We start from the raw sequence: 21,860 nt of genomic DNA, 5'->3' as shown, positions 1-21,860 counted from the left end.
ACGTGACTCCTCGAGTCGTGATAACGTGGTTCCATTTGTTTTCATGACGGAAACCGCCTCCCCGGGATGTGCGAATGAACAAATCAAACCTGTTTGTCCTGTTTGTTAGCTACGGAAGCCTGCGGGGCAATAACAAACTGATTGAAGGGGGTTAAACAAAACGCTTCTTTCCTTTTGGAGTTTTGCTTCATTCTTCTGGATTCTTCGGGCATAATTAGGACGCTCCCGCCGGCAGGGTGCGTTAGATTTAACCCCTCTCTGCCTCCGTCCGTGGCTCTCTCGCGAGTCGTCCTGGCGCCGCTCAACTCGCTGACGGACACAACTGGGTAAAGTGTTCCGGAGTCAAGCCCGGTGATAAAGAGCGGTTCCGGTGTCGGTTCTGACCGCCGCGGGGCTTTCAGGACGGAGCCGGTAGGAGATGTCGCAGCGCGGCGGGTTTAGCTGGACGGTGGTCGTCCTCACGTGCCAGCACAAAGACAGCGAGCACGCCTTCCAGAGAGGTGAGGAGCATCGCCTCAATACACGATCTCTGCTGCAGTTACACGGAGCGGCCTGCAGGGGCGCTGCTCGACCACATTCAGATGATCCTTTATTTATTTATCAAGACACAAACTTCACAGAAGAATCATCCACGAGCTCTTTGTGTTTTCATTCTTTTGTCAGTTATTGTTCTGAATTTTATTTTATTTATTTCTTAAATACAGAAAACAGCAAAACATTATCTGGAATAATAACATAGGAAAATATGAATGATAGAAGTTTTTGAGCGGCTGTTAAGTTGCAGCATGCAGCACCACTCGGTGTAAGCTGATCATTGGAGAGGGAGGCGGAGGTTCTGGTTCAGAGATGCAGCAGGTGGAGGTTCTGGTTCAGAGATGCAGCAGGTGGAGGTTCTGGTCAGCAGGTGGAGGTTCTGACGCTGGACCTTGTTGACCCTCCTCCCAGAGCTGGAGCTGCGGCAGCAGCGAGGCGTCCTCCCCCCGGCAGCGCTGCTCCTGACGGTGAGGGACCGGCAGGAGCCGGTGGGCAGCGGGGGGGCCACGCTCAACGCCCTGCTGGTGGCTGCTGAACACCTGAGCAGCAGGGCCGGACACACCGTGAGGACACACACACACACACACACACACACACACACACACACACACACACACACACACACACACACACACACACACACACTCTGAGGCTGCTTATGCTCATATTTTTTCTCAGGTTGAATTCAGTTGACTGTACTGAGCAGGTTTGACTTCCTGTGTTTGTTTTCTCAGGTTGTGACGGCCGACGTCCTGGACGACGCTCACATCCTCATTCTGCACACGGTGCGTCTTCATGGCGCCATAATCGTGTCATCACGGCGTCGTCTCTGCGTCATCATGGCGTCGCCACAGCGTCGTCTCAGCATCCTTCGCGGCATCATCATGGCGTCATGATGATGTCATCATGGCGTCATCACGACGTCATCATGGCATCAACACGACGTAGTCCTGACGTCATCACGCCGTCAACACGTTGTCATGACGTCATCATGCTGTCAACACGGCGTCGTCATGACGTCATCACGGCGTCGTCATGACGTCATCACGGCATTGTCATGACGTTATCACGACGTCGTCATGACATCATCACGGCGTCGTCATGACGTTATCACGACGTCGTCATGACGTCATCACGGCGTTGTCATGACGTTATCACGACGTCGTCATGACATCATCACGGCGTCGTCATGACGTTATCACGACGTCGTCATGACGTCATCACGGCGTCGTCATGACGTCATCACGGCGTTGTCATGAAGTTATCACGACGTCGTCATGACATCATCATGGCGTCGTCATGACGTCATCATGACGTCATCACGGCGTCGTCATGGCGCCCTCTCAGGGATCTGCAGGACTGATGTGAAAGAATCGTTGAGGATGCGTCTTTTTGGCGAACTGAGATTTGCTTTGAAGTTTCAGACTCACTCTTTGCAGCATTCTGACCTTATTTCATGTTCCTGTTAGAAAGGAGTGGTTTCAGGTGGCAGAGCTGAGAGGTCTGAGCTTCTCCTCATCTCAAAGCCGTGTTTCCTCCACAGGGGCGGGACTTCCCCTGGAGCTCCTGCAGCAGGGCCTTCTGCTGGCTGCCCCACCAGAAGCCTGATCAGAAAGTTCAGGCCCCCGTCTGCTGCCTGGACCTGCTGCTGGACTGTCTGAGTGAGCAGGTGGGCCGGGCCAGAGGCCGGGGGGGGGGGGGTCTTTAGAGGGGAAGGGGTCTTTAGAGCAAGGTTGGTCATCAGGGTGAGGTTCCTCAGGTCTCTCAGGTTCCTCTGGGTGAGGTTCCTCAGGGTACTGTGTTGGGGCCCCTGCAGTTCCTCTCAGTTCTTTGTGTTCTCCTCAGATCTGTCCCGGTTCTCCTCCGGGGGTTTGGGTCTGCAGCACAGACATGATCCTCAGCGTTCCCCCAGACTTCGGTACGTGGTTCTCAAACGGCAGAGTCGTCTGGTTCTGGTGCCTCAGATTAACGACCCGCCGTCTGACCTTTGACTTCTCAGCCATGTCCTGGCGGGGGTTCTCCGGCGTCCGTGTCGTGTCGCTGCCGGGGGACGTTTCCTTCGCCGCCCATCACGGGGTTTACCTGTGCGACTCCCAGGTGGGTCTGTCTCCTCCCGCCTCGTATGCGGACGTTCTCCTCTGGTTCTGGTTCTGGTTCTGGTTCTGGTCTGACCGGGCGTTCTGCGTTCCAGGGTGTCGTCCGAGACATCGTCTACAGAGGGACAGAAGACCAGATCCAGCAGGCAGTGATGCCTGATGGGAAAGTGCCGCTGGTGCGTTCTCCTCCCACTCTGATGGCAAAATCAAACGCACCTTTCTAACAACTACAGTTTCTCTTTATTGTTATTGTTAGTTTTCATAAATAGACAATAATCTCAGCAAAACACCTTAAAACACATTACTTACTTACTTAACACCTAATTGATGTAAACTACCAATCAGAGCGAGTAGATAAGTATAAACTACCACAGATTCTGCTCAAAGTGCAGTAAATTCCCACTCGATACAGAAAATCGGTTTGAAAATTACAAAAATTGTCAGTAATTCCAGGTAAATTACTAAAGTCTATTCAGTACTATGAATTACCACAACAGTCAACTTAAACTACCAGTCAGGCAGAGACCTTCAGCTACATGGTTGACATGCTGTGATTACAGTAAACTACCATTAGATGGAGTTAAGTTACTTTCAAAATGATGTTTAAAACAACACCAAGGAACTTTCAGTTTTCGTTGATTTTGGCGGCGCCAGTGGACAAAAGCGGTAGTGTTTTGCCTGAAGGAATACTACAGTTCCCATGAGGCCTAGCGCGTGGCGTGGTAAAATGCTGCTCCCGGTGGCGTGCTGTGGGACTGAACTCGCCTACATTAGTTTCCAGTGGCTGTGTGAAGGACGGATAGCGACGAGGTCATGAATCTGATGGTGGCTAAACAATGTTCTATCATGATGTGACGCATGCCGTAAAGCAGTCCGCACATTTGGAGCTTTTTAGTGTGCAGGGTTCCTACCACCCTCCTCACAGCTGCTCAGTCCAAGTGAAGCAACACTGACGCCCTCAGCCCGTGACAGAGGGTCATTCAGCTAGCTGTAAGTCGATGTATCATCACAAAAGATATTAAAATGATTTATTAAGGTTGAAAAGTTCCTTAGTGTCGCTTTAATGTTTTTCAGGTTTTACAGTAATCAGAGTTAAATGACTTTAAATGACCCAGAAATAGTTAAAGTTCTTTAAATTGTTCCCACATTCTCCAAGACTGACGTAAACTACCAGAAATGACAAAAAACTCCCTTTAAATTCCCACTGAATTCAGTTCAATTACTTTAAAAAAAATGGTTTGAGAGAATTCGACAGTGAATGTAATCAGATTACTGTCAGATGTCCGTCCAGCGTCGGAAACGCTCTGGTTCAGAGCGGCGTTCTGGTCGGTTCCCAGTAGAACCAGCTTGTTTCTCTGCAGGTTTCTGGTCCCGTTTTCTTCAGCCGCTCCGTTTCAGAGAAGCTGCTTCAGACTCACGTGTCTCCTCCTCTGGACGGCTGCACCTACCAGGGCCTGGACTCCGGAGCTCCGCCCCTCCAGGTAGACACACTCTCTTGGTCTCTGTGGGTGGTGGTCTTCCTGGGGAGTGGTCTGACTGGGTGGTGGTTCTCTCCCCAGATCTCTCTGTTCCTGGACCTGCTGAAGTGTCTCTGCTCAGACCTGACCCTGCACCAGTTTGTGAGCGAGGAGCGAGCGGGCTGCAGTTCCACGGCGGGCCCACAGGGGGCGGCGGTGCGGAGCGGCCGCTCCGAGCTGTGGAGGATCCTGAGAGGAGCTCAGCTCAGCCTCGGTCAGTCGGACTCAAACACACATCCAGCCATCCAGTCGTCCAAATGTGCCGCAACGCTGTTCGATTAGTGAGTTTAAGGAATGTGAACCACAGCATCCACCGCTCTGCCCTCAATGCCCAGGAATTGATGTTAGGAGACAGAGTTGCAATACCAGTTTTCCCCACTAGAGGGTACACTGAGGCACTTCATCCCCGGAGCCACAAAAAAAAAAAAAAGAGCATTTTTCTCCCCTCGGGAATCAAACATGTTCTGTAAACGTCTTGACGTTGCCGCTGCCATCCCTAACGCCGCCACCAGAGGGAGACAGGGTGTGACGCTGCCGCTCTCTGCTGCCGTCCTCACAGTGTACGTCCCCGGCGGGCGCTACGACTACCTGACCCCGTGTGGGAGGAGCCACGTGGAGCGGCTGACTCGTGATTGGACGGACAGAAACACTCTGTCTCACATCCAGGTGACGCCGCGACAGGAGAACGCTCCTGAACAGTGTGTGTAGCTACTGTTACACACACACATCACAGAAAAATACACAAAATGCTCCTCTGAATGCACAAATACTCCACTAAATTCACAAAATACTTAACTAAACACACTAAATACTCCGCTAAATATACACAAAATATGCCAAAAAATACAAAGAATACTCACATAACTACACAATATACTCTACCAGCAACACTAAATATTCTACAAAGTACTTTAATAAATACAGAAAATACTCCACTAACTACACAAATGCTCCTCAAACAACTCCACTAAATACACAAAATACTTTTGCCCTGACTATTTTAAAAGTAGTGAGTAGATTACATATTGTAAATTTTACAAATTGTTGAGTAGATTGTTGAGATTGTATGAGTGAATTTACAAACATGGAAAGTGTCGTCATGAAAATTTGGTAAAAGTGTGATTCAGTTACAGGAACTTAAGTATTTTGTTACTTCCACCACTGAATACTCAAAACTACCAAGTAGATTGTATAATTCAGAGTGTCGTCACGTCATGACCCACAAACGAGTTTCAGAAGAACTGAATAAAAGCTTGAGGATCTCGACAGGAGCCCTGAGGAACTCCACTGTCAGTCGTCTTGTTTCGTCCCCAGAACGAGAGTCTGGTGAGCGAAGGAGCTCGGATCATCAACAGCGTCCTGGAGGGAGACGTTACCGTGGCGACTGGCGCGGTGGTCCAACACTGCCACCTACAGGTCAGGATGAGTTCAGGCCTCTTTAGGAGGTTTCATCATCTGCAAACGTTTTTACTAGGGTTGCACCGATACCATTTTTTGGCCACCGATACCAATTCCGATACCTGGCTGTGTAGCATCGGCCGATACCGATACCCTGCCGATACCACGCTGTTTGAAAAAGAACTGAATAGAAGAGCATTTTTTTCTTGTAATTGTCAAGAACTGTCACGTCTTCTGCCTCGGCCACCACATGGGGGCAGTGTTGCTGTTTTTCCTCCTTATCCTCGTTTCTGTTCTAACCATTTACTACATACGTATTTTTTTGGGCCACAAGACGCACCGGAACATGATAATGCAACATCCAGCAGCATGAAAGGAAGATGAGTTGGATTCTTAATGCTAGTTTATTAAGCTTCAGAACTTACTGTGGTTGTAACCACGGCAAAACTACAGCAAAACATCCATCCATCCATCCATCCATCCATCCATCCATCCACCACTTCCGGACCGGGTCTCAAAACAACAGTCTTAAACGAATACTCCAAAGATTTTGGACCCACGCCCTATCCCTATCATTGACAAAGTGAGATAAGCTCATAAATACCTTTTTGTGTCCGTTCGTCCAGTGCCTGGCTAACAGCTGTTAGCATCGTAGTTAGCTTAGCTCAACTACGGCAGGTGAAGAGGAGACAGAGCCAGACTGAGAAAGTGGACAAAATCCTCCTTCTAGTGGTCCAGGGGACGGCGTGTTAGCATGCGAAGTAAATCTGAATGGTTATAAAGCATTTTAAAAGACGTGTTTTCTTTTCAATCCCTTAAAATAATGTTTTGATCCACACAGACCTGCACATGCGCAGTGCTCCGCGGAAGGATATACCGGAGCACAGCAGTCGAAGCATAGACTCAGCCGCTGTGCGCCGGTATATCCTTCCGCAGAGCACTGCGCATGTGCAGGTCTGTGTGGATCAAAACATTATTTTAAGGGATTGAAAAGAAAACACGTCTTTTAAAATGCTTTATAACCATTCGGATTTACTTCACGTGCTAATACGCCGTCCCCTGGACCACTGTGAGGAGGATTTTGTCCACTTTCTCAGACTGGTTCTGTCTCCTCTTCACCTGCCGTAGTTGAGCTAAGCTAACTACGATGCTAACAGCTGTTAGCCAGGCACTGGACGAACGGACACAAAAAAGGTATTTATGAGCTTATCTCACTCTGTAAATGATCGGGATAGGGCGTGGGTCCAAAATCTTCGGAGTATTCTTTTAAGAAAAACCAGCTGAGAGGCGGCTCTCTCCGCTTTTCCAACACGTGCACACATGCTGGCTTCCTGGCCCCGCCCCCTGCTCCCTCCCAGCCACTCACGCCACAGCGGTGCATTCAGGTTACTTGAAAACATAGGAACTCACAGAACTCAATATACTGGTTAAAAAATAATAACTACATCAAAGATGCTACAAAAGTAAGTCCGTAATTAAATAATAAGGCGAATTAAGCAACGCCATCGTGGGATCCTCCTTCTTTGTTGTTTTTCGGCAGCTTGTGTTCCAGTGGCTGCACTACGGCCTCTTTATGTTACCATCGACCGGGACTCACCACACTGCAGGCTCCTGACTGCTGCGGCTGCGCAGTTCATACAGAAAGCGCAGCGCAGATACTGATTGATTAAAATATCAATGTATTAACTGCGGACAGCAGAGCGGAGCGACACACATTCTGTGGAATGTGGCAGTCAGCCTGGACCTGTACCTCCAGTTAGCTCCTGTTCCCCGCCTCAGCCGCTCGCCGCTCCGCCAGACTTCCTCCTGGAGCCCGGCGGCTTTCCTCACTTCACCGGGGAACTTGGTTCAACTCCAGACTCAGTCTGCTCCTGCGGCTGGAGACCAGCTTCATCTCACAAAGACTCATGATACTAATATAACTTCTTTTCTGCTCTTGAGACTCAGATCCACGTTCTGTAACAAGACCTGATCCTCACTGGGATGTAAAATCATTGCTACCATTCGCTGAACACACAGATCACACAGCGTGAATGTCGAAGAATGAATTCACACGGTGGTGCGTTCAAGTGCAATATGAAAGTCGGTAAATGGCATCGGCGTGTTATTTGTTAGTGCTCGCCAATACCGATACCAGCGTTTTAGTGCGGTATCTGGGCCACTGCCGATACCAGTATCGGTATCGGTGCAACCCTAGTTTTTACAATCGTTAGTTTTTCATGGCTAGTTCTGTTTTGCTTGTGTAGCTTTAGGACCTTTTCCTGTGACTAACCGAACCAAGTTCCTCATTTCTGCTCCAGATATCTGTAGAACAGCTGTGAACACTTAAATCTCTTGAGTTTGTTTCCTTCGGACTGAAAATTACCGCGAACATCAGCTCAGTGGAACGCCGTCGCCTTGATATGATCTCCGATATTGACCCGGAAGTGGAAGTACCGTGTACAGAGTGACCTTTGTGGGCCCACCAGGGTCCTCTGGATGTCCCGTCGGGTTGTCTGCTGTCGGGACTCGAACCGTCGTCGTCTCGGAGCATCGGCCGGCTGCCCATCGGTGAAGACATCATCATTCAGGGCCATCGGATCGAGCTGGGAGAGATGAGACTGACCGTCTACACGGCTGCGGGATCACATGACCCGCTGGAGGTGAAATGAGTTGACTTCCTGTTTTGGGACTGATGGAGGACGGAGACGGTCTGTTTGATGGTGTTTCCTTCATGACGGATGTTCGCCTTGTCCCCCCTCCTCCTCAGGTCTCCTCTGACGACAGCACCGCCTCTTTCCTCAACCAGAGGTGGAGCGACTTCTTCAGCAGAACAGGAATCCAGTACGACTCCGCCACACTTCCACGCCCCCGGCAGGTCGCAGGGGTCACGGGGGTCACTCACCCTCCTCTCTGCCCCCCTCAGGTGCGAGGACCTGTGGGTGCGGGGGGAACCACACTCCCTGCTGGAGGCGCGGCTTTTCCCGGTGCTCCACCCCCGAGGAGGCATTGTGGGTCTGGAGGGGGGCGTGGCCTGGCTCCTGGGGGGCGGCGGCCGCCTGCAGGAGTGGAGGGAAGCCTGGAGGCTCTCTCTGAGGGAGGTGCTGTCACTCAGCCACCAGGAGGCGGAGCTGCAGTGGAGGGAGGAGCTGCTGCTCCTGGCGGGGAGGAGGGGGGTCACCGATGCCCTGAGGAGTCGCTCCGATGCCTGCCTGCTGCCTTGCTTCAGGGCAGCGGTGCTGGGAGGCCAGCAGGATGCGCTGCTAGAAACTCTGGACACCAGTGAGTCTGGAAAAACAAAAACGATAAGAACAGCTGATTTTATTAGGAAGTGAAGTTTAACCTGAAATGTCAGATCATTCAGATTTCTTCAGTGTTTGGGTTCCTGACATGCTAGCACCTGTACGGTAGGAGCTGCCTCTCTCAAGCCCCTCACATCTATTGGCTAATCACTAATATTGTGAATTATAGCCACTAGCATCTGTTGGCTAGTCCCTAACATGGTGACTGTTGTCATTGGCTAATCTCCAGCATTGCTGATGCTAGTCTTTTGCGTTTTTTGCAAGTGGCTAACATTGTAAATGCTAGTCATTAGCATCTATTGGCTAGTCCCTAATATTGTAACTAACAGTCATTAGCATGCTAGCTAGGTTGTAGCATTCTGAATCCCATCTACTAGCGTTCGCCGGCTCGTCCCTAGCATTGGTGCTCTAGCATCCATGTACAGGACAGCAGCTAGTTCCTGTAAGCTAGTCTTCCACATTGAAAAGCTAAACAGACGGCTAGCACAAGTTTCTTTCCAGGCTTGTCGTGAGCTCGAGGCTACAAAGGCTAGCTGGTGATGCTAGCACTGACTGGACCGAGACTATCACCTCTTCAGAGATGTCGAACGTTTGAATTGTTCCGATCCACTAAGTATTTAATGTCTCCAGTTGCGGCCGGCAGCAGCCAGCAGGGGGCGGAGTCTGGAGCGGAGCTGGGCGTGGCCGCCCGCTGTCTCTCCTGCATCGCCGACGTGCTGGTGTGTATGGCGGGGGGCCGGGGGGGTCTGAGGAGCGGCCCGGCGGCCAACAGGGCCTGGAGCTCCGCCTACGCCCTGCTGGAGGAGGGCGACCTGAGGGGCGGAGTCGGCGCCCTCGCCGCTCAGCGGCGGTCGTGGCTCAGCAGGTGAGTCCGGGCTGCAGTTGCGAGCCGCCGCCGTTGGTCAGAAGAGGTTGACCGGTGTCGCCCCCTCCACCAGGCCGAACCTGCTGGTGCGGGCGGCGCGGCACTACGAGGGCGCCGGGCAGGTGCTGCTGCGGCAGGCCGTGATGTCATCGCAGAGGTTCATCTCCATTGGACGAGGGGAAGTCCCGCCCCTGGGGGAGTGGCAGGAGGTGCAGTGTCCGGCTCGACTGGACCTGGCGGGTGAGTCCTCCGACCGACGCCTCTGACCGAGCCCCTCGAGCCCTCCGCTCGCTCCTGATTGGCTGCTGTCCTTTCAGGCGGCTGGAGCGACACGCCGCCCATCGCCTTCGAGCACGGCGGCTCCGTGACCAACGTGGCGGTGAAGGTCGACGGGAAGCGTCCGATCGGCGCTCGGGCTCGACGCATCGCTGAGCCCCGCCTCCTGCTGGTCAGCCACAGCGGGGGGCGGGGCAGCGGCGTTTCCACGGAGACGGTGTGCGAGCGTCTGGACGACCTGAAGGACTACTGCCAACCGCACGCTCCCGGTACGCCGAGATGCCGAGATGCCACGAAATACACAAAAATATCACCACGAAATATGCCACACAGAAATACAGAAATCCATAAAATATACAACTTAAAATGCAACACATTTCACTTATTTTAAAGTGTGCGTGTGTGTGTGTGTGTGTGTGTGTGTGTGTGTGTGTGTGTGTGTGTGTGTGTGTGTGTGTGTGTGTGTGTGTGTGTGTGTGATTTCAGGAGCACTGCTGAAGGCTGTGTGTGTCTGCAGCGGCCTGGTGTCTCTGAGCTCCCAGCATGCTCTGGGAGATCAGCTGATGCAGCAGTGGGGAGGAGGCGTGGAGATCCACAGCTGGTCAGAGCTGCCCACTGGTTCAGGACTGGGTGAGACACACACACACACACACAGTTAAAAGATATAAAAAAGGTACATGTCTGCAAGAAAAATGAAAGCGTCTGTAGTGCCTGTAAGCTGTGCGTGTGTGTGTGTGTGTGTGTGTGTGTGTGTGTGTGTGTGTGTGTGTGTGTGTGTGTGTGTGTGTGTGTGTGTGTGTGTGTGTGTGTGTGTGTGTGTGTGTGTGTGTGTGTGTGCAGGTACCAGCAGCATCCTGGCGGGGGCGCTGTTGGCTGCGGTCTACAGGTGTACAGGTCAAAGCTACACCACAGACTCTCTGATCCACGCCGTGCTCTACCTGGAACAGATCCTCACCACAGGTTGCCGTGGTTACAGTCCTCCTCCTCCTCCTCCCCCCTCCCCCCTCCCCCCTCACGCTCTCCATGCTGCCCCTGCAGGTGGAGGCTGGCAGGACCAGGTGGGCGGTGTGGTGGGGGGGTTGAAGGTGGGCCGCTCCTCGGCGGCGCTGCCCCTGAAGGTGGAGGTGGAGCGGCTCCGCCCTCCGGAGGACTTCCTGGCGTCTCTGGAGCAGCACCTCCTGCTGGTGTACACCGGGAAGACGCGTCTGGCTCGCAACCTGCTGCAGGTAGGAGGACCGCGCCGAGCGCGCCGGATCGTCTCAGCTGGAGGCGTTTTCGCTTTGACTCGTTTTATGTTCGCACGGGGCCGGTTTGAAACGTTTCCATGGCAACGGCAGAAGCACTGGAAGTGATGCAGGATGAATGCAGTGTTTTCTGCGCCGTGCCGCTCGTCCCCCTGCAGGACGTGGTTCGGAGTTGGTACAGCCGGCTGCCGTCGATGGTGACCAACGCCCAGCAGCTGGTGTGGAACTCGGAGGAGTGTGCCCGAGCCTGTTCGCACGGTGAGGCGCTCGGCTCCGCCCCCCCGGCGTGCGGATCAGACGGGCTCACGGCGTGTCTCCCCGCAGGCTGCCTGACCTCTCTGGGTGCGTGTCTGGACCGGTCGTGGCAGCAGAAGAAGCGCATGGCGCCGGGCTGCGAGCCGGCCTCGGTGCGCGCCATGATGGACGCCCTGCGGCCGCTGGTCCTGGGCCAGAGCCTGGCCGGCGCCGGGGGCGGCGGCTTCCTCTACCTGCTGACCCGAGAGCCGCGGCAGCGGGAGGCGGTGCTGCGGGTGCTCCACGGCACGCCGGTAAGGTCCGAACAGGAGGGTCACAGGTCAAAGGTCAGGGTGACGCTATTCAACAGCATTCATGGGCGTTTTCATCGTTGCGTTTGGTTACTGACTCATGGGTCGGACTAGTTTTGGTTGAGCTCAGGATCGTCTGCTTGGGTCAGGTGTTGCTGGGAGCGTTTGGGTAAATTGTGTTTGAATCAGTTGGATTCGGTTGGGATTAGTTGGGTGCAGCCAGGTTTATTTGGTTTCGATGGTTGTACGTCAGCTGATTAGGTTGAGCCCAGTTTGGTTTGGGTAGATTCAGTTGGGTTTAGGTTGGGTAAGTTTAGTTGACATGGTTTAACCTAAGCAGGTTTAGTTGAGTTTAGTATGATTTGGTTATAGTTTGGTTATATTTAGTTGGGTTTAGCAAAGTAATGTTTGGTTTGGATGTATTCAGTTGGGTGTAGGTGAGTTGAGATCTGTTGGATCTGTTGGGTTTTCTCCGTAAAGGTGTCTAGAAATGACTGTGTTGTAATTGGCACTTTATAAATAAAGCTGAATTGAATTGAGTATAATTACTCTTTCTTCGGTCGGGCTGGTTTGGTTTGGATAGGCTTCGTCGGACAGTTTTAGATGGAGATGGTTAAATGAAGCCGGGTATCGTTGAGTTTTGTGAGGATAGGTTTGCTTGAGTAAAATTAGGTTTAGTTGGTTTGGATAGGCTTAGTTGGATAGGTTCAGTTGGGTTTACGTTAGGCTTAGCTGGGTATAGTGAGGTTGAGTTGGTTTGGTTGATAGACCCATTGAGCTCTGGCTGTGTGGGTTGGAATGTCTTCTGGCTTTTTGCTTCTGAAACAAGTCTTCTTTATCTTGAAGTGTTTTACAGGAAACATGGAAACTTGCATCAGTCCAGTGTAACTAGTGTCAGGGTGTTGGACCAGTTGTTTTTTTTGGAATCGACAGAAATGAAGGTGGATTGCGTTTGAGAGAAGAGGCTTCCTCGGCACACTGTGTTGTGTTTCAGGGTCTGGGGGACGTCAGCGTCCACTCGGTGCAGCTGGACATGGACGGGCTGACCGAGCTGCCGCCCTACTGCGACCCGCACACACCGGGCAGCGTCTGACAGGTAGCAGTCCGGGTCCAACACTCTGTTCCTGCTCAGACCGGCAACCGCAACACACACACACGATTGAAGTTAATCAGTTAAATCAGTTAAATGATGAACTTATTACGACATAATAATCAATACATTCATGACTACAGTTTTTTCTGTTGTGGTGGTGCAGAGTGTCACATGATGGAAATTTCTATTTTTGCTTCAAAAATCAAACAAATGACAACAAATGCAAATTCATTCCAGTCAAAGCTTCGGATGAAGGGTGGATGTGGATTTTCTCTTTGATTTATTGATGGAACAAGGTTTTTTTTTTGTACTTATGTTTTATCATATTGTAAAATTTTCTCTGACCTGAAGGATTAAAACAAGTTGCGGTGCTTGTGTCTGATCAGATTTCATGTTAAAGCCACAGAAAGACAAACGTCTGCAACACTGTTTGTGTACATTAGATGGCAGTGTTGAGACTTTGACCTGATTTTACTGGACGCTCCATTCAGACTGGAGAGGCGAGGCTACCGAGTTAACGCGCTAGTACCGATACCTGAACTGACGAGAAGCCACTGGGGTCTGAACGATCAGAGCTTTAATGTGTGAAGAATAAAGACTCAGTGCTGCATAAAAAAACTTTAATCATATAATCAACTGCGACACTGTGGTTATTCAAACATTCAATTCTGCATTTCTTTATTATTCTCACATTAAATCGACAAACAAAGATAAAAACGCGACAAATGAAAAACGGCGTCAGTGCGAGGCGGGCCGCTTGGCGTCTGAGGATGGTTCGCTCCCGGTCTCAGTCCAGCTCGGCCAATCAGCCTTCACTTCCCAGCGACCACAGACAGCTGGTCCCTGATCCGTCCCAGCCCGTCCAAGATGGTGTCCAGAGAGCCCCTGCTCAGCTCCACCGTCACCGTGGAAACCGCCTCCTGGCCCGCCGACGGACACGGATCCTCCATCTGAAACACACCCAGTGTGTGTGTGCGTGTGTCAGGAGTGTGTGGTCGTGTCTGTGACTGACGACGCCGACTCGGCAGAATGTGAAAACTTCAACACTTCATGCAGAAACACACACACACACACGCTGACCTTCAGCTGCACGAGGCAGGTGGGCACCGCCATCCGGCCCACGCAGTCCGAGCTGGTCACCATGTCCACCCTCCAGTCCAGGTCCTGGAGCTGAGGGAGGGAGACTGCGGGACACACACACACACACACACACACCAGTACGTCAGAGGTTTGACACCTGGCTCCGCCCACGCCGGGGTCTGCCTCTGATACTCACCCTGGCTGCTGAGGGCCTCCGTCCGCCATGCTGGACTGAAACAGAAGACAGGCCCTTTAGTGGGGGTGAATCAGCCTTCGGGAGCCGCGGGCCCGCGAGGAGGCTCCGGCGCCGCCCACCTGTTCTCCAGCAGGATCTTGGTGATCATCTTCTTGAGGCTGGGGTGGAAGGACTCGGGGAAGACGGCCAGGATCTGATCGGGGCTGCTGAGGTTGTGGAAGAGGACGTGATGGGACAGAGTGTGGAGGGACAGGAGCAGCTGGAGGAGGACAGCAGGGTCAGCCAGAAAGACGCCCAGTCTTTCTTGGTTTGTTTACCTGAGCAGCCCAGTGTTTGTTTGTTTGTTTACCTGAGCAGCCCAGTGTTTGTTTGTTTGTTTACCTGAGCAGCCCAGTGTTTGTTTGTTTGTTTACCTGAGCAGCCCAGTGTTTGTTTGTTTGTTTACCTGGGCAGCCTGGGCCGCGGGGACCCCCAGGGAGGCGGCGGTGCTCTCAGTCAGCCGCCGACTCGTTCCTCTATGACTCTGAACGCAAATGTCTCTCACGGCTTCTTTGGACGGAGCCTGAAGCACAGAAAGAGCTCAGAGTTAGCAAACGGCAGCAATGATGTTTTAAACTGGAATATTGATCTAGTCATCATGTTCTCGGTTAAAATGAAACGGGGAACGGTTGTTTTTCTAACCGCACGGGGATCTTTCTACTATAAAGCAGCGGAATGAGGAACGGCTGCAGCAGAACCTCCCCAAACCAGGTCCATGTTGGCGCTCCGGTGCTTTCAGAGAAGTTTGAAGCGAAATTAAAAGCCTCGGTGTGAGAAACGGGCGGTACAAAAGTCTGAAGTGAAGATAAGTGAGGATAAATACCTTTAAAAGCAGCTGCAGGTTGGAGAAATCTTCGCTGGAAACGGACGCGGCCATGTTCACGTGTGACAAGTCACGTGACATAAGGATACCGCTAAGGCTCATGGGAAACGAAGTTTAAACCAGCAAAATGGACCAAACAAAAAATAGATTATATTTCGTTTAATACGAAGGTAATAATAATAATAATAATAAGAAGAAGAACTAAATATAAATAATTCCACAAGTAAATAAATTCTTAGTTCAAACACAGCTGCTCATGTAAAAGTTTATTAAAACAATCCCTAGAAAAATAAAAAAGTATAAGATGAAATCTGCGTTTTTGCAGCTGGTACACAGTAATCAGAGAGTTTATAGGAAAAGAAAGGACTGGCACCAACAGCAGGAATGATAGAGAACAGCATGATAATAACCCTCACAGTATCTTACATTCTGAACTGATAATGTTGGTAGTTTATGCCAAAAATATTATTTAATTGATACGTAATTAATATTTGTGATGACTTTTTAAAAAAATATAGGTATATATTATCCAATGAAGTCGAAATAAGAATCGGTTTTGATGCGTCGTTGCGTCCCGGTCTCCGGCCAGCTCCCGGTTCGGTGGAGGTGGAGCAGGTGGAGGAGGTGTGGGGGAGGTGGGGGCGGTTCGTGAGAATCCCTGCCGGGGACGGAGCTTCTGAGGCGGCATGAAGGCGCTCGGTGTCCCGCAGCCGCTCCGCTGATCCGCAGGCGGTGAAGATGTCGGTGTCCGGGATGAAGAAGCAGCTGCATAAAGCCAGCCAGGTGAGAGAGCCGAACGGAGCCGAGCCGGGCCGAACAGAGCCGAACCGGGCCGAACAGAGCCGAACCGAGCAAAGCCGCACCGGGTCGCTTCACTGCGGAGTGTTTGACCGGAGGACGGTGAGCTCGGTGCGTCCTCACCGGTTTACTGCGACAAGAGGCCTGCTGTTGACAGAGGAAGCGTCCGCCTCCATCATCTCCCTCCTCCATCCCTCCATCCCTCCATCCCTCCATCCTCCCTCCATCCATCCCTCCATCATCCTCTCTCCTCTTCTCCTGACTTTTCTCATCACCTGGACTCTGCTTCTGCTCAAACCGACTAGATTTACATGAATCTATTTACTTTTCTAAGAAGTTTCAAGTAGAACAAGAGCATAAATATTCAAATATTTTTTATAAAGTGTAATGTGTGACTTCTTCATTTGCTCTGATATTTGATTACAGTCAGTGTTACACTAAGCCTGGAACATCTACAGTATTTTTTAGGATTTTTAAAACATTTAATATCAATGTTTGCACACTTTGTCTCATTTATTCTTTCTTTTGTCTGTTTCCAGTGTTTTGTGTTTGTTTTTATTGTATTATTCTTTGTGCCTGCCCTTAGCAAGGTGCAAAGGTTACTATCCTCCGAGCCCGGGTTTAATTTTCTCAAACTTATTCTTCTGACGCAAACTTTGGTGCGAAATTTGTTGCGCGCCGTTTGCGGCAGAAGAATCCTAACCCTAACCCTAACCTCTTTATTTCACAACTAATTGCTGTTATTTTGCTTGTTTGTGGCCCGTGTTCTTCCGTTTTTGTCCTTTTTTTCCTCATCCTAAATGTTCATTCAGTGTGTCATGTCATACTTTTGTGGTGTTAAAGCCGTTATGTTAAAGTTTTGGCTTTTCTTACTCACTATTTTCATTATTGCACGTGCATTTTATGAGTTTTTTTATGAGTTTACAGCCGTCTGTAGTGACTTTTCATCAGTTTTCAGTCACATTGATCACCTTCACATCTACACATGCTGACAGTTTTTTAATGTCTTTTTAATCATTTTACTGTTTTACATTTCTTTTTACTTATTTCGACGTTCTTATTTGTTATGTTTTTTACTCTTGTAGCGGCATTCGGCAATTTATGCCACTGATTGTTTTTGATTAACCGTTTTGCATTTTATCTCTCACAGTATTTCATTTAGATCTCTTCAGTCTTTCAGGATCTTTGCTGTCCTGTGATTTGAACAGCTGCACTGACCTTTCCCTCAGCTTCACTGAAACGTTTCATGAAGTCACCCTGAGCCTGTGTGTGTGTGTGTGTGTGTGTGTGTGTGTGTGTGTGTGTGTGTGTGTGTGTGCAGCTGCTGAACGAGAGGCTGATGGGAGCCGAGGGCACCAGGCTGGACGAGGACTTCCTGCAGATGGAGAAGGTGAGCGGCTCCTGGAGCGGCGGACAGCTCCGGCCCGGCGCCCCTCGCCGCTCATCCTTCTGATGTGTGTGTCCGACAGAGCGTCGCTGTGATCCAGGCTCTGCTCAGCGAGCTGCTGGCCAGAACCACCGAGTTCCTGCAGCCCAACCCCGGTACTGGTCCACACACTCGTGATCTGGATGACAGAGGAACATGCTCTGTAATCTGGATATTAGAGGAGGAAGATGCTCTAATCTGATGATAGAGGAGGAAGATGCTCTACTGTATAATCTGCATGTCAGAGGAAGATGCTCTATAATCTGATGTTAGTAGTTCTTTAGAGATTTACAAAGTAATGATAAGAAGCAGCAACAAAACAGCAGAAACAAAGTAGCAACATGTAGAAAGCTCTTAGAAAGAGCGCTTAGCGAGTACCCAACAATGCTAATGCTAATGCTAATGCTTCGCCCAGTGTTTCATGTTGTTGTCAGGAGTTGGTTCAGGATTAATGGCTCATCCTCCAGTGTGTGTGTGTGTGTGTGTGTGTGCAGCATACAGAGCCAAACTGAGCATGCTCAGCACCGTGTCCAGGCTCCGGGGGCAGGGCCGGGGCTCGGGGTACCCACAGACAGAAGGCATGCTGGGAGACGCCATGGTGCGCTACGGCCAGCAGCTGGGAGGCGCCTCTGAGTTCGGTACGGCGCCGGTACTCCGTCCCCTTTACGCTCAGGCCCTTGATTATCGTGGTAACCTTTAACCCTTCCCTCTGTAGGCGGGGCTCTGCTCCAGGTGGGCGGAGCCTTGCAGGAGGTTTCTCGAGCTCGTGAGCTCCTGGACGCGGACGTCACTCGAGGCTTCCTGGATCCTCTGCAGGAGATGGAGAGGGCGGAGCTGAAGGACATCAGGGTGAGGAAGAGGAGGAGGAGGAGGGGGGAGAGGGGCATCAGATGTGAACACTGGTTTCTTGTATTTTTAAATCACATGAACTGAAAGGTCAAACTGGGGTCAAAACTATTGAAAGTCGTTTGTTCAGTTTGTTTCCATGTTGAGTCTTAAAGCTGCAGCTGCTGCCTGAGAGCAGCAGGGGGCAGCAGGGAGTCACTGTCAGCAGAGGGATGAGTGTCTCTGTCTCTGATGAGTGTGTGTGTGTGTGTGTGTGTGTGTGTGTGTCTCTGATGAGTGTGTGTGTCTCCGGTCAGTTTCAGCTGAAGAAGGTCAACGGTCGGCGGCTGGATTTCGACTACAAGCGGCGGCGGCGGGAGCGACTTCCTGCGGAGGAGGTCCAGCAGGCCGGGGAGAAGTTCCTGAGCTCCAAGGAGCTGGCAGAGCGGAGCATGTTCCTGCTGCTGCACCACGACGTGAGAACGAACCCCGGAGTCCTCAGAGGAACCCTCCCAGACGGAACGTTCCTCTGGGCTCAGCCGGTCTCAGCCGGTCTCAGCCGGTCTCAGCCGGTCTCAGCCGCCTCCTCTGCTTCCTCCTCCTGCAGCTGGATCAGATCCGGCACCTGGCGGCTCTGATCGCCGCGCTGCTCAACTTCCACCGCAGCTCCCAGGGCATCCTGCTCAGCCTGCAGCAGGACCTGCAGACCAGGTGAGCGCCGGTCACGTCTGAGCTCCGCCCTGAAAACACTCTGTCCACAACGTGTGTGTGTGTGTGTGTGTGTGTGTGTGTGTGTGGCAGGCTGACTGCTGCCAGTAACAGACCGGAGCGGCGCTTCAGGCCTAAAAAGATCCGAGTGCGAAGCGACCACAGCGGCAGCATCTCCTTCTACCACCAGCCGACGATCACCGCTGCCCCGCCCCCAGGTCTGAACTCTGCCCCGCCCCCAGGTCTGAACTCTGCCCCGCCCCCAGGGCCACACTCTGCCCCGCCCCCAGGTCTGAACTCTGCCCCGCCCCCAGGGCCACACTCTGCCCCGCCCCCAGGTCTGAACTCTGCCCCGCCCCCAGGTCTGAACTCTGCCTCGCCCCCAGGTCTGAACTCTGCCCCGCCCCCAGGTCTGAACTCTGCCCCGCCCCCAGGTCCACACTCTGCCCCGCCCCCAGGTCTGAACTCTGCCCCGCCCCCAGGTCTGAACTCTGCCCCGCCCCCAGGTCCACACTCTGCCCTGCCCCCAGGTCTGAACTCTGCCCCGCCCCCAGGTCTGAACTCTGCCCCGCCCCCAGGTCTGAACTCTGCTCCGCCCCCAGGTCTGAACTCTGCCCCGCCCCCAGGTCTGAACTCTGCTCCGCCCCCAGGTCTGAACTCTGCCCCGCCCCCAGGTCTGAACTCTGCCCCGCCCCCAGGTCTGAACTCTGCCTCGCCCCCAGGTCTGAACTCTGCCCCGCCCCCAGGTCTGAACTCTGCCCCGCCCCCAGGTCTGAACTCTGCCCCGCCCCCAGGTCTGAACTCTGCCTCGCCCCCAGGTCTGAACTCTGCCCCGCCCCCAGGTCTGAACTCTGCCCCGCCACCAGGTCCACACTCTGCCCTGCCCCCAGGTCTGAACTCTACCCCGCCCCCAGGTCCACACTCTGCCCCGCCCCCAGGTCTGAACTCTGCCCCGCCCCCAGGGCCGCACTCTGCTCACCTCCACTGTCCTACACTCTCATCCACTCAATCTACTCTCAATTAACCTAATCTACTTTAATCTAGTCTCATCTAATCCACTCTAGTCTATTCTTATCTATTCAAATATTTCCCTCGGAGAAATAGATGACCTTTGACCTTTGAAGAGTGTGAATCCTCAGAGTAACGGGGAACCCAGCAGAGTGTGAGGGAGCCCATTTCAACTTCATTAGACTCAAAACACTCAAATCAACTCAGAGACGACTTTTAATCCTCCTTTGTTCTGATTGTAGACTCTCTGTGTGTGTGTGTGTGTGTGTGTGTGTGTGTGTGTGTGTGTGTGTGTGTGTGTGTGTGTTGACAGTGGAGCAGCAGACAGTGCTACCGTACAGTTCCAGCCTCGGTCACAGTAAGAGAATTTATTTATTGATGGATTGTTTTGTATATTTGTCTACTGCCATGATTTTCAGCAGCAAATATTGAAATATTCATTTTCAATCGTTTGTTTTTACAAACTAATAATAATTTTGATTTTTTAGAAATTTTGTGAAATGAAAGTCAACAGTTTTTTTTGCTTTGTTTGTTTTTATCATGTTGATTTGTGTATTTTGTGTTTTCATCACAATTTTTCTGTTGTTGAATGAACCGATGAGATAAATGCTGGCGGTGCCTCCTCAGGCGGCGGCGGCGGCGGCGGCGGCGGCGGCGGTGGCGGGCCGCCCCCGGACCGGCCCTGCTGCCGGGCGCTCTTCTCCTTCCAGCCCAGCAGAGACGGCGAGCTGAGCTTCGGCCAGGGCGACGTCATCGCGCTCTCCCGCCGCGTCGACGACAACTGGTTCCGGGGCGAGCTGGGCGGCCGCTCGGGCCTGCTGCCCGTCAGCTACGTGGACGTGCTGGTCCCGCTGCCGTCGCCATGACGACCAGCATCGTATCCCCCGCTTCTAATTTGCACTGGTTTCCACAGGACGGATGGAGAGGATGTTCGGCCATGTGGCCGCCCTCCGGGCGGCCGTGCCTTCAGCTTTAGCTTCGTCACAGATCATTAAAAAAAAGATATTACAAGAAAACAAATGAAAGAAAGAGCTGGAATGAGAAAATCTGATGCAAAGAATTGAAAGTTAAGAACTGTAATGCAACTATCCATTAAAAATTTACCCAAGAACAACTCAACACGCAAAATAATCAAACATAATGTGATTAGCAGAGAGATTCATAAAAATACATGCATTAGAAGAGCTAAAAATGAATTAAAATACATTAAAATACCTCAGAGATTATTCAGTTCCCCAAAACATCAACACAGCTTGAGACTAATAAAATAAACATAAAATCATCAGAAGTGGACAAAAACAACAACTCTTTAATACATAACCATACAAATAACACAAGCACCGTCACTTTTTTAGAGAAGGGAATTTAAATGAATGATTCCTGAGGCACAAGACAACTGGCAATAACCCGTAGGTAAACCACAGTCTCACTAAGGGCCGACAACACAACCAAACAAACACAACTGCAGCAGCTGGAATGCAACACCTGTAAAATACTGAAGGAAGAAACACCAGAGGTGAAAATCCTCCACTGTCCAACAGGCAGGAAGACTCCTCTCATCTCACCGCTCCGGGTTTCTCCCACCATGAAGTGGTTCCTGTAGAAGTTTTAGTGTAGAGTCATGAGAACACGAACACACACACACACGCACACACACACACACACACACACACACACACACACAGAGCGACTGTTCCTTTAATAGAAAACAGGTACACTTTAGAGTCAAGTGACATTAGTTTAGCACATAAAAAGAGCTGAAATAAGCAGAAAAATATAAATCTGCCACTTTTACACCACCAATGCTTGTGTGTGTGTGTGTTGCTGCTGCTTCAGGAAGTTAAATACAATCACGGTTGCTCGGATGTGTTTGATTGTTGGAGAACAGTGTTCTCAGATTCAGCTCGATCAATAATGTCTGAGTCGAAGAGACGCTTCGATTTGTTTGAGTTGGACTCAGTGAACATCTGTGTCTTTATTCAGGAAGCTGGACTGAAGCCTTGTTTTCCTCTGACAGCACATGTTTGTTTAAAGAATGTATTTCTGCAATAATTTACCTGAATAATAAATGTCTGTCACCTCAGATTTGGACTCTTTGGGTGAATTTT

General features: G+C 51.3%; 3 protein-coding genes across 3 annotated transcripts; 2 read left to right on the top strand and 1 right to left on the bottom strand.

Annotated features, from left to right (window-relative positions):
- Positions 1-104: 104 nt before the first annotated feature.
- Positions 105-13,220, top strand: fcsk (fucose kinase). Its single transcript, XM_030096904.1, has 23 exons — positions 105-500; positions 946-1,097; positions 1,269-1,319; positions 2,078-2,203; positions 2,380-2,452; positions 2,534-2,631; positions 2,726-2,806; positions 3,992-4,111; positions 4,190-4,361; positions 4,707-4,813; positions 5,462-5,563; positions 8,014-8,187; positions 8,295-8,368; positions 8,451-8,806; positions 9,457-9,691; positions 9,765-9,931; positions 10,009-10,236; positions 10,454-10,597; positions 10,808-10,927; positions 11,006-11,193; positions 11,370-11,469; positions 11,536-11,759; positions 12,751-13,220. The coding sequence occupies exons 1-23, from the start codon at positions 419-421 to the stop codon at positions 12,847-12,849; spliced, it is 3,273 nt and encodes a 1,090-aa protein (XP_029952764.1). The 5' UTR covers positions 105-418; the 3' UTR covers positions 12,850-13,220.
- A 290-nt stretch (positions 13,221-13,510) lies between these two features.
- On the bottom strand, positions 13,511-15,056 carry commd9 (COMM domain containing 9). Its single transcript, XM_030096905.1, has 6 exons — positions 14,988-15,056; positions 14,571-14,687; positions 14,245-14,384; positions 14,126-14,160; positions 13,930-14,033; positions 13,511-13,799 (listed from the first exon to the last, which is right to left on the bottom strand). The coding sequence occupies exons 1-6, from the start codon at positions 15,039-15,041 to the stop codon at positions 13,662-13,664; spliced, it is 588 nt and encodes a 195-aa protein (XP_029952765.1). The 5' UTR covers positions 15,042-15,056; the 3' UTR covers positions 13,511-13,661.
- Positions 15,057-15,639: 583 nt separating this feature from the next.
- sh3gl3b (SH3-domain GRB2-like 3b) lies at positions 15,640-21,834 on the top strand. Its single transcript, XM_030096046.1, has 10 exons — positions 15,640-15,770; positions 17,107-17,175; positions 17,255-17,327; positions 17,706-17,849; positions 17,927-18,060; positions 18,354-18,512; positions 18,644-18,747; positions 18,838-18,962; positions 20,066-20,110; positions 20,380-21,834. The coding sequence occupies exons 1-10, from the start codon at positions 15,726-15,728 to the stop codon at positions 20,616-20,618; spliced, it is 1,137 nt and encodes a 378-aa protein (XP_029951906.1). The 5' UTR covers positions 15,640-15,725; the 3' UTR covers positions 20,619-21,834.
- The last annotated feature ends 26 nt before the right edge of the window (positions 21,835-21,860 follow it).

Source organism: Salarias fasciatus, chromosome 7 (genome assembly GCF_902148845.1).
Source record: "Salarias fasciatus chromosome 7, fSalaFa1.1, whole genome shotgun sequence".
Lineage (NCBI taxonomy): Eukaryota > Metazoa > Chordata > Actinopteri > Blenniiformes > Blenniidae > Salarias > Salarias fasciatus.
Note: the sequence above shows the minus strand (reverse complement) of the source record. Positions and strands in the feature narration are given on the sequence as shown.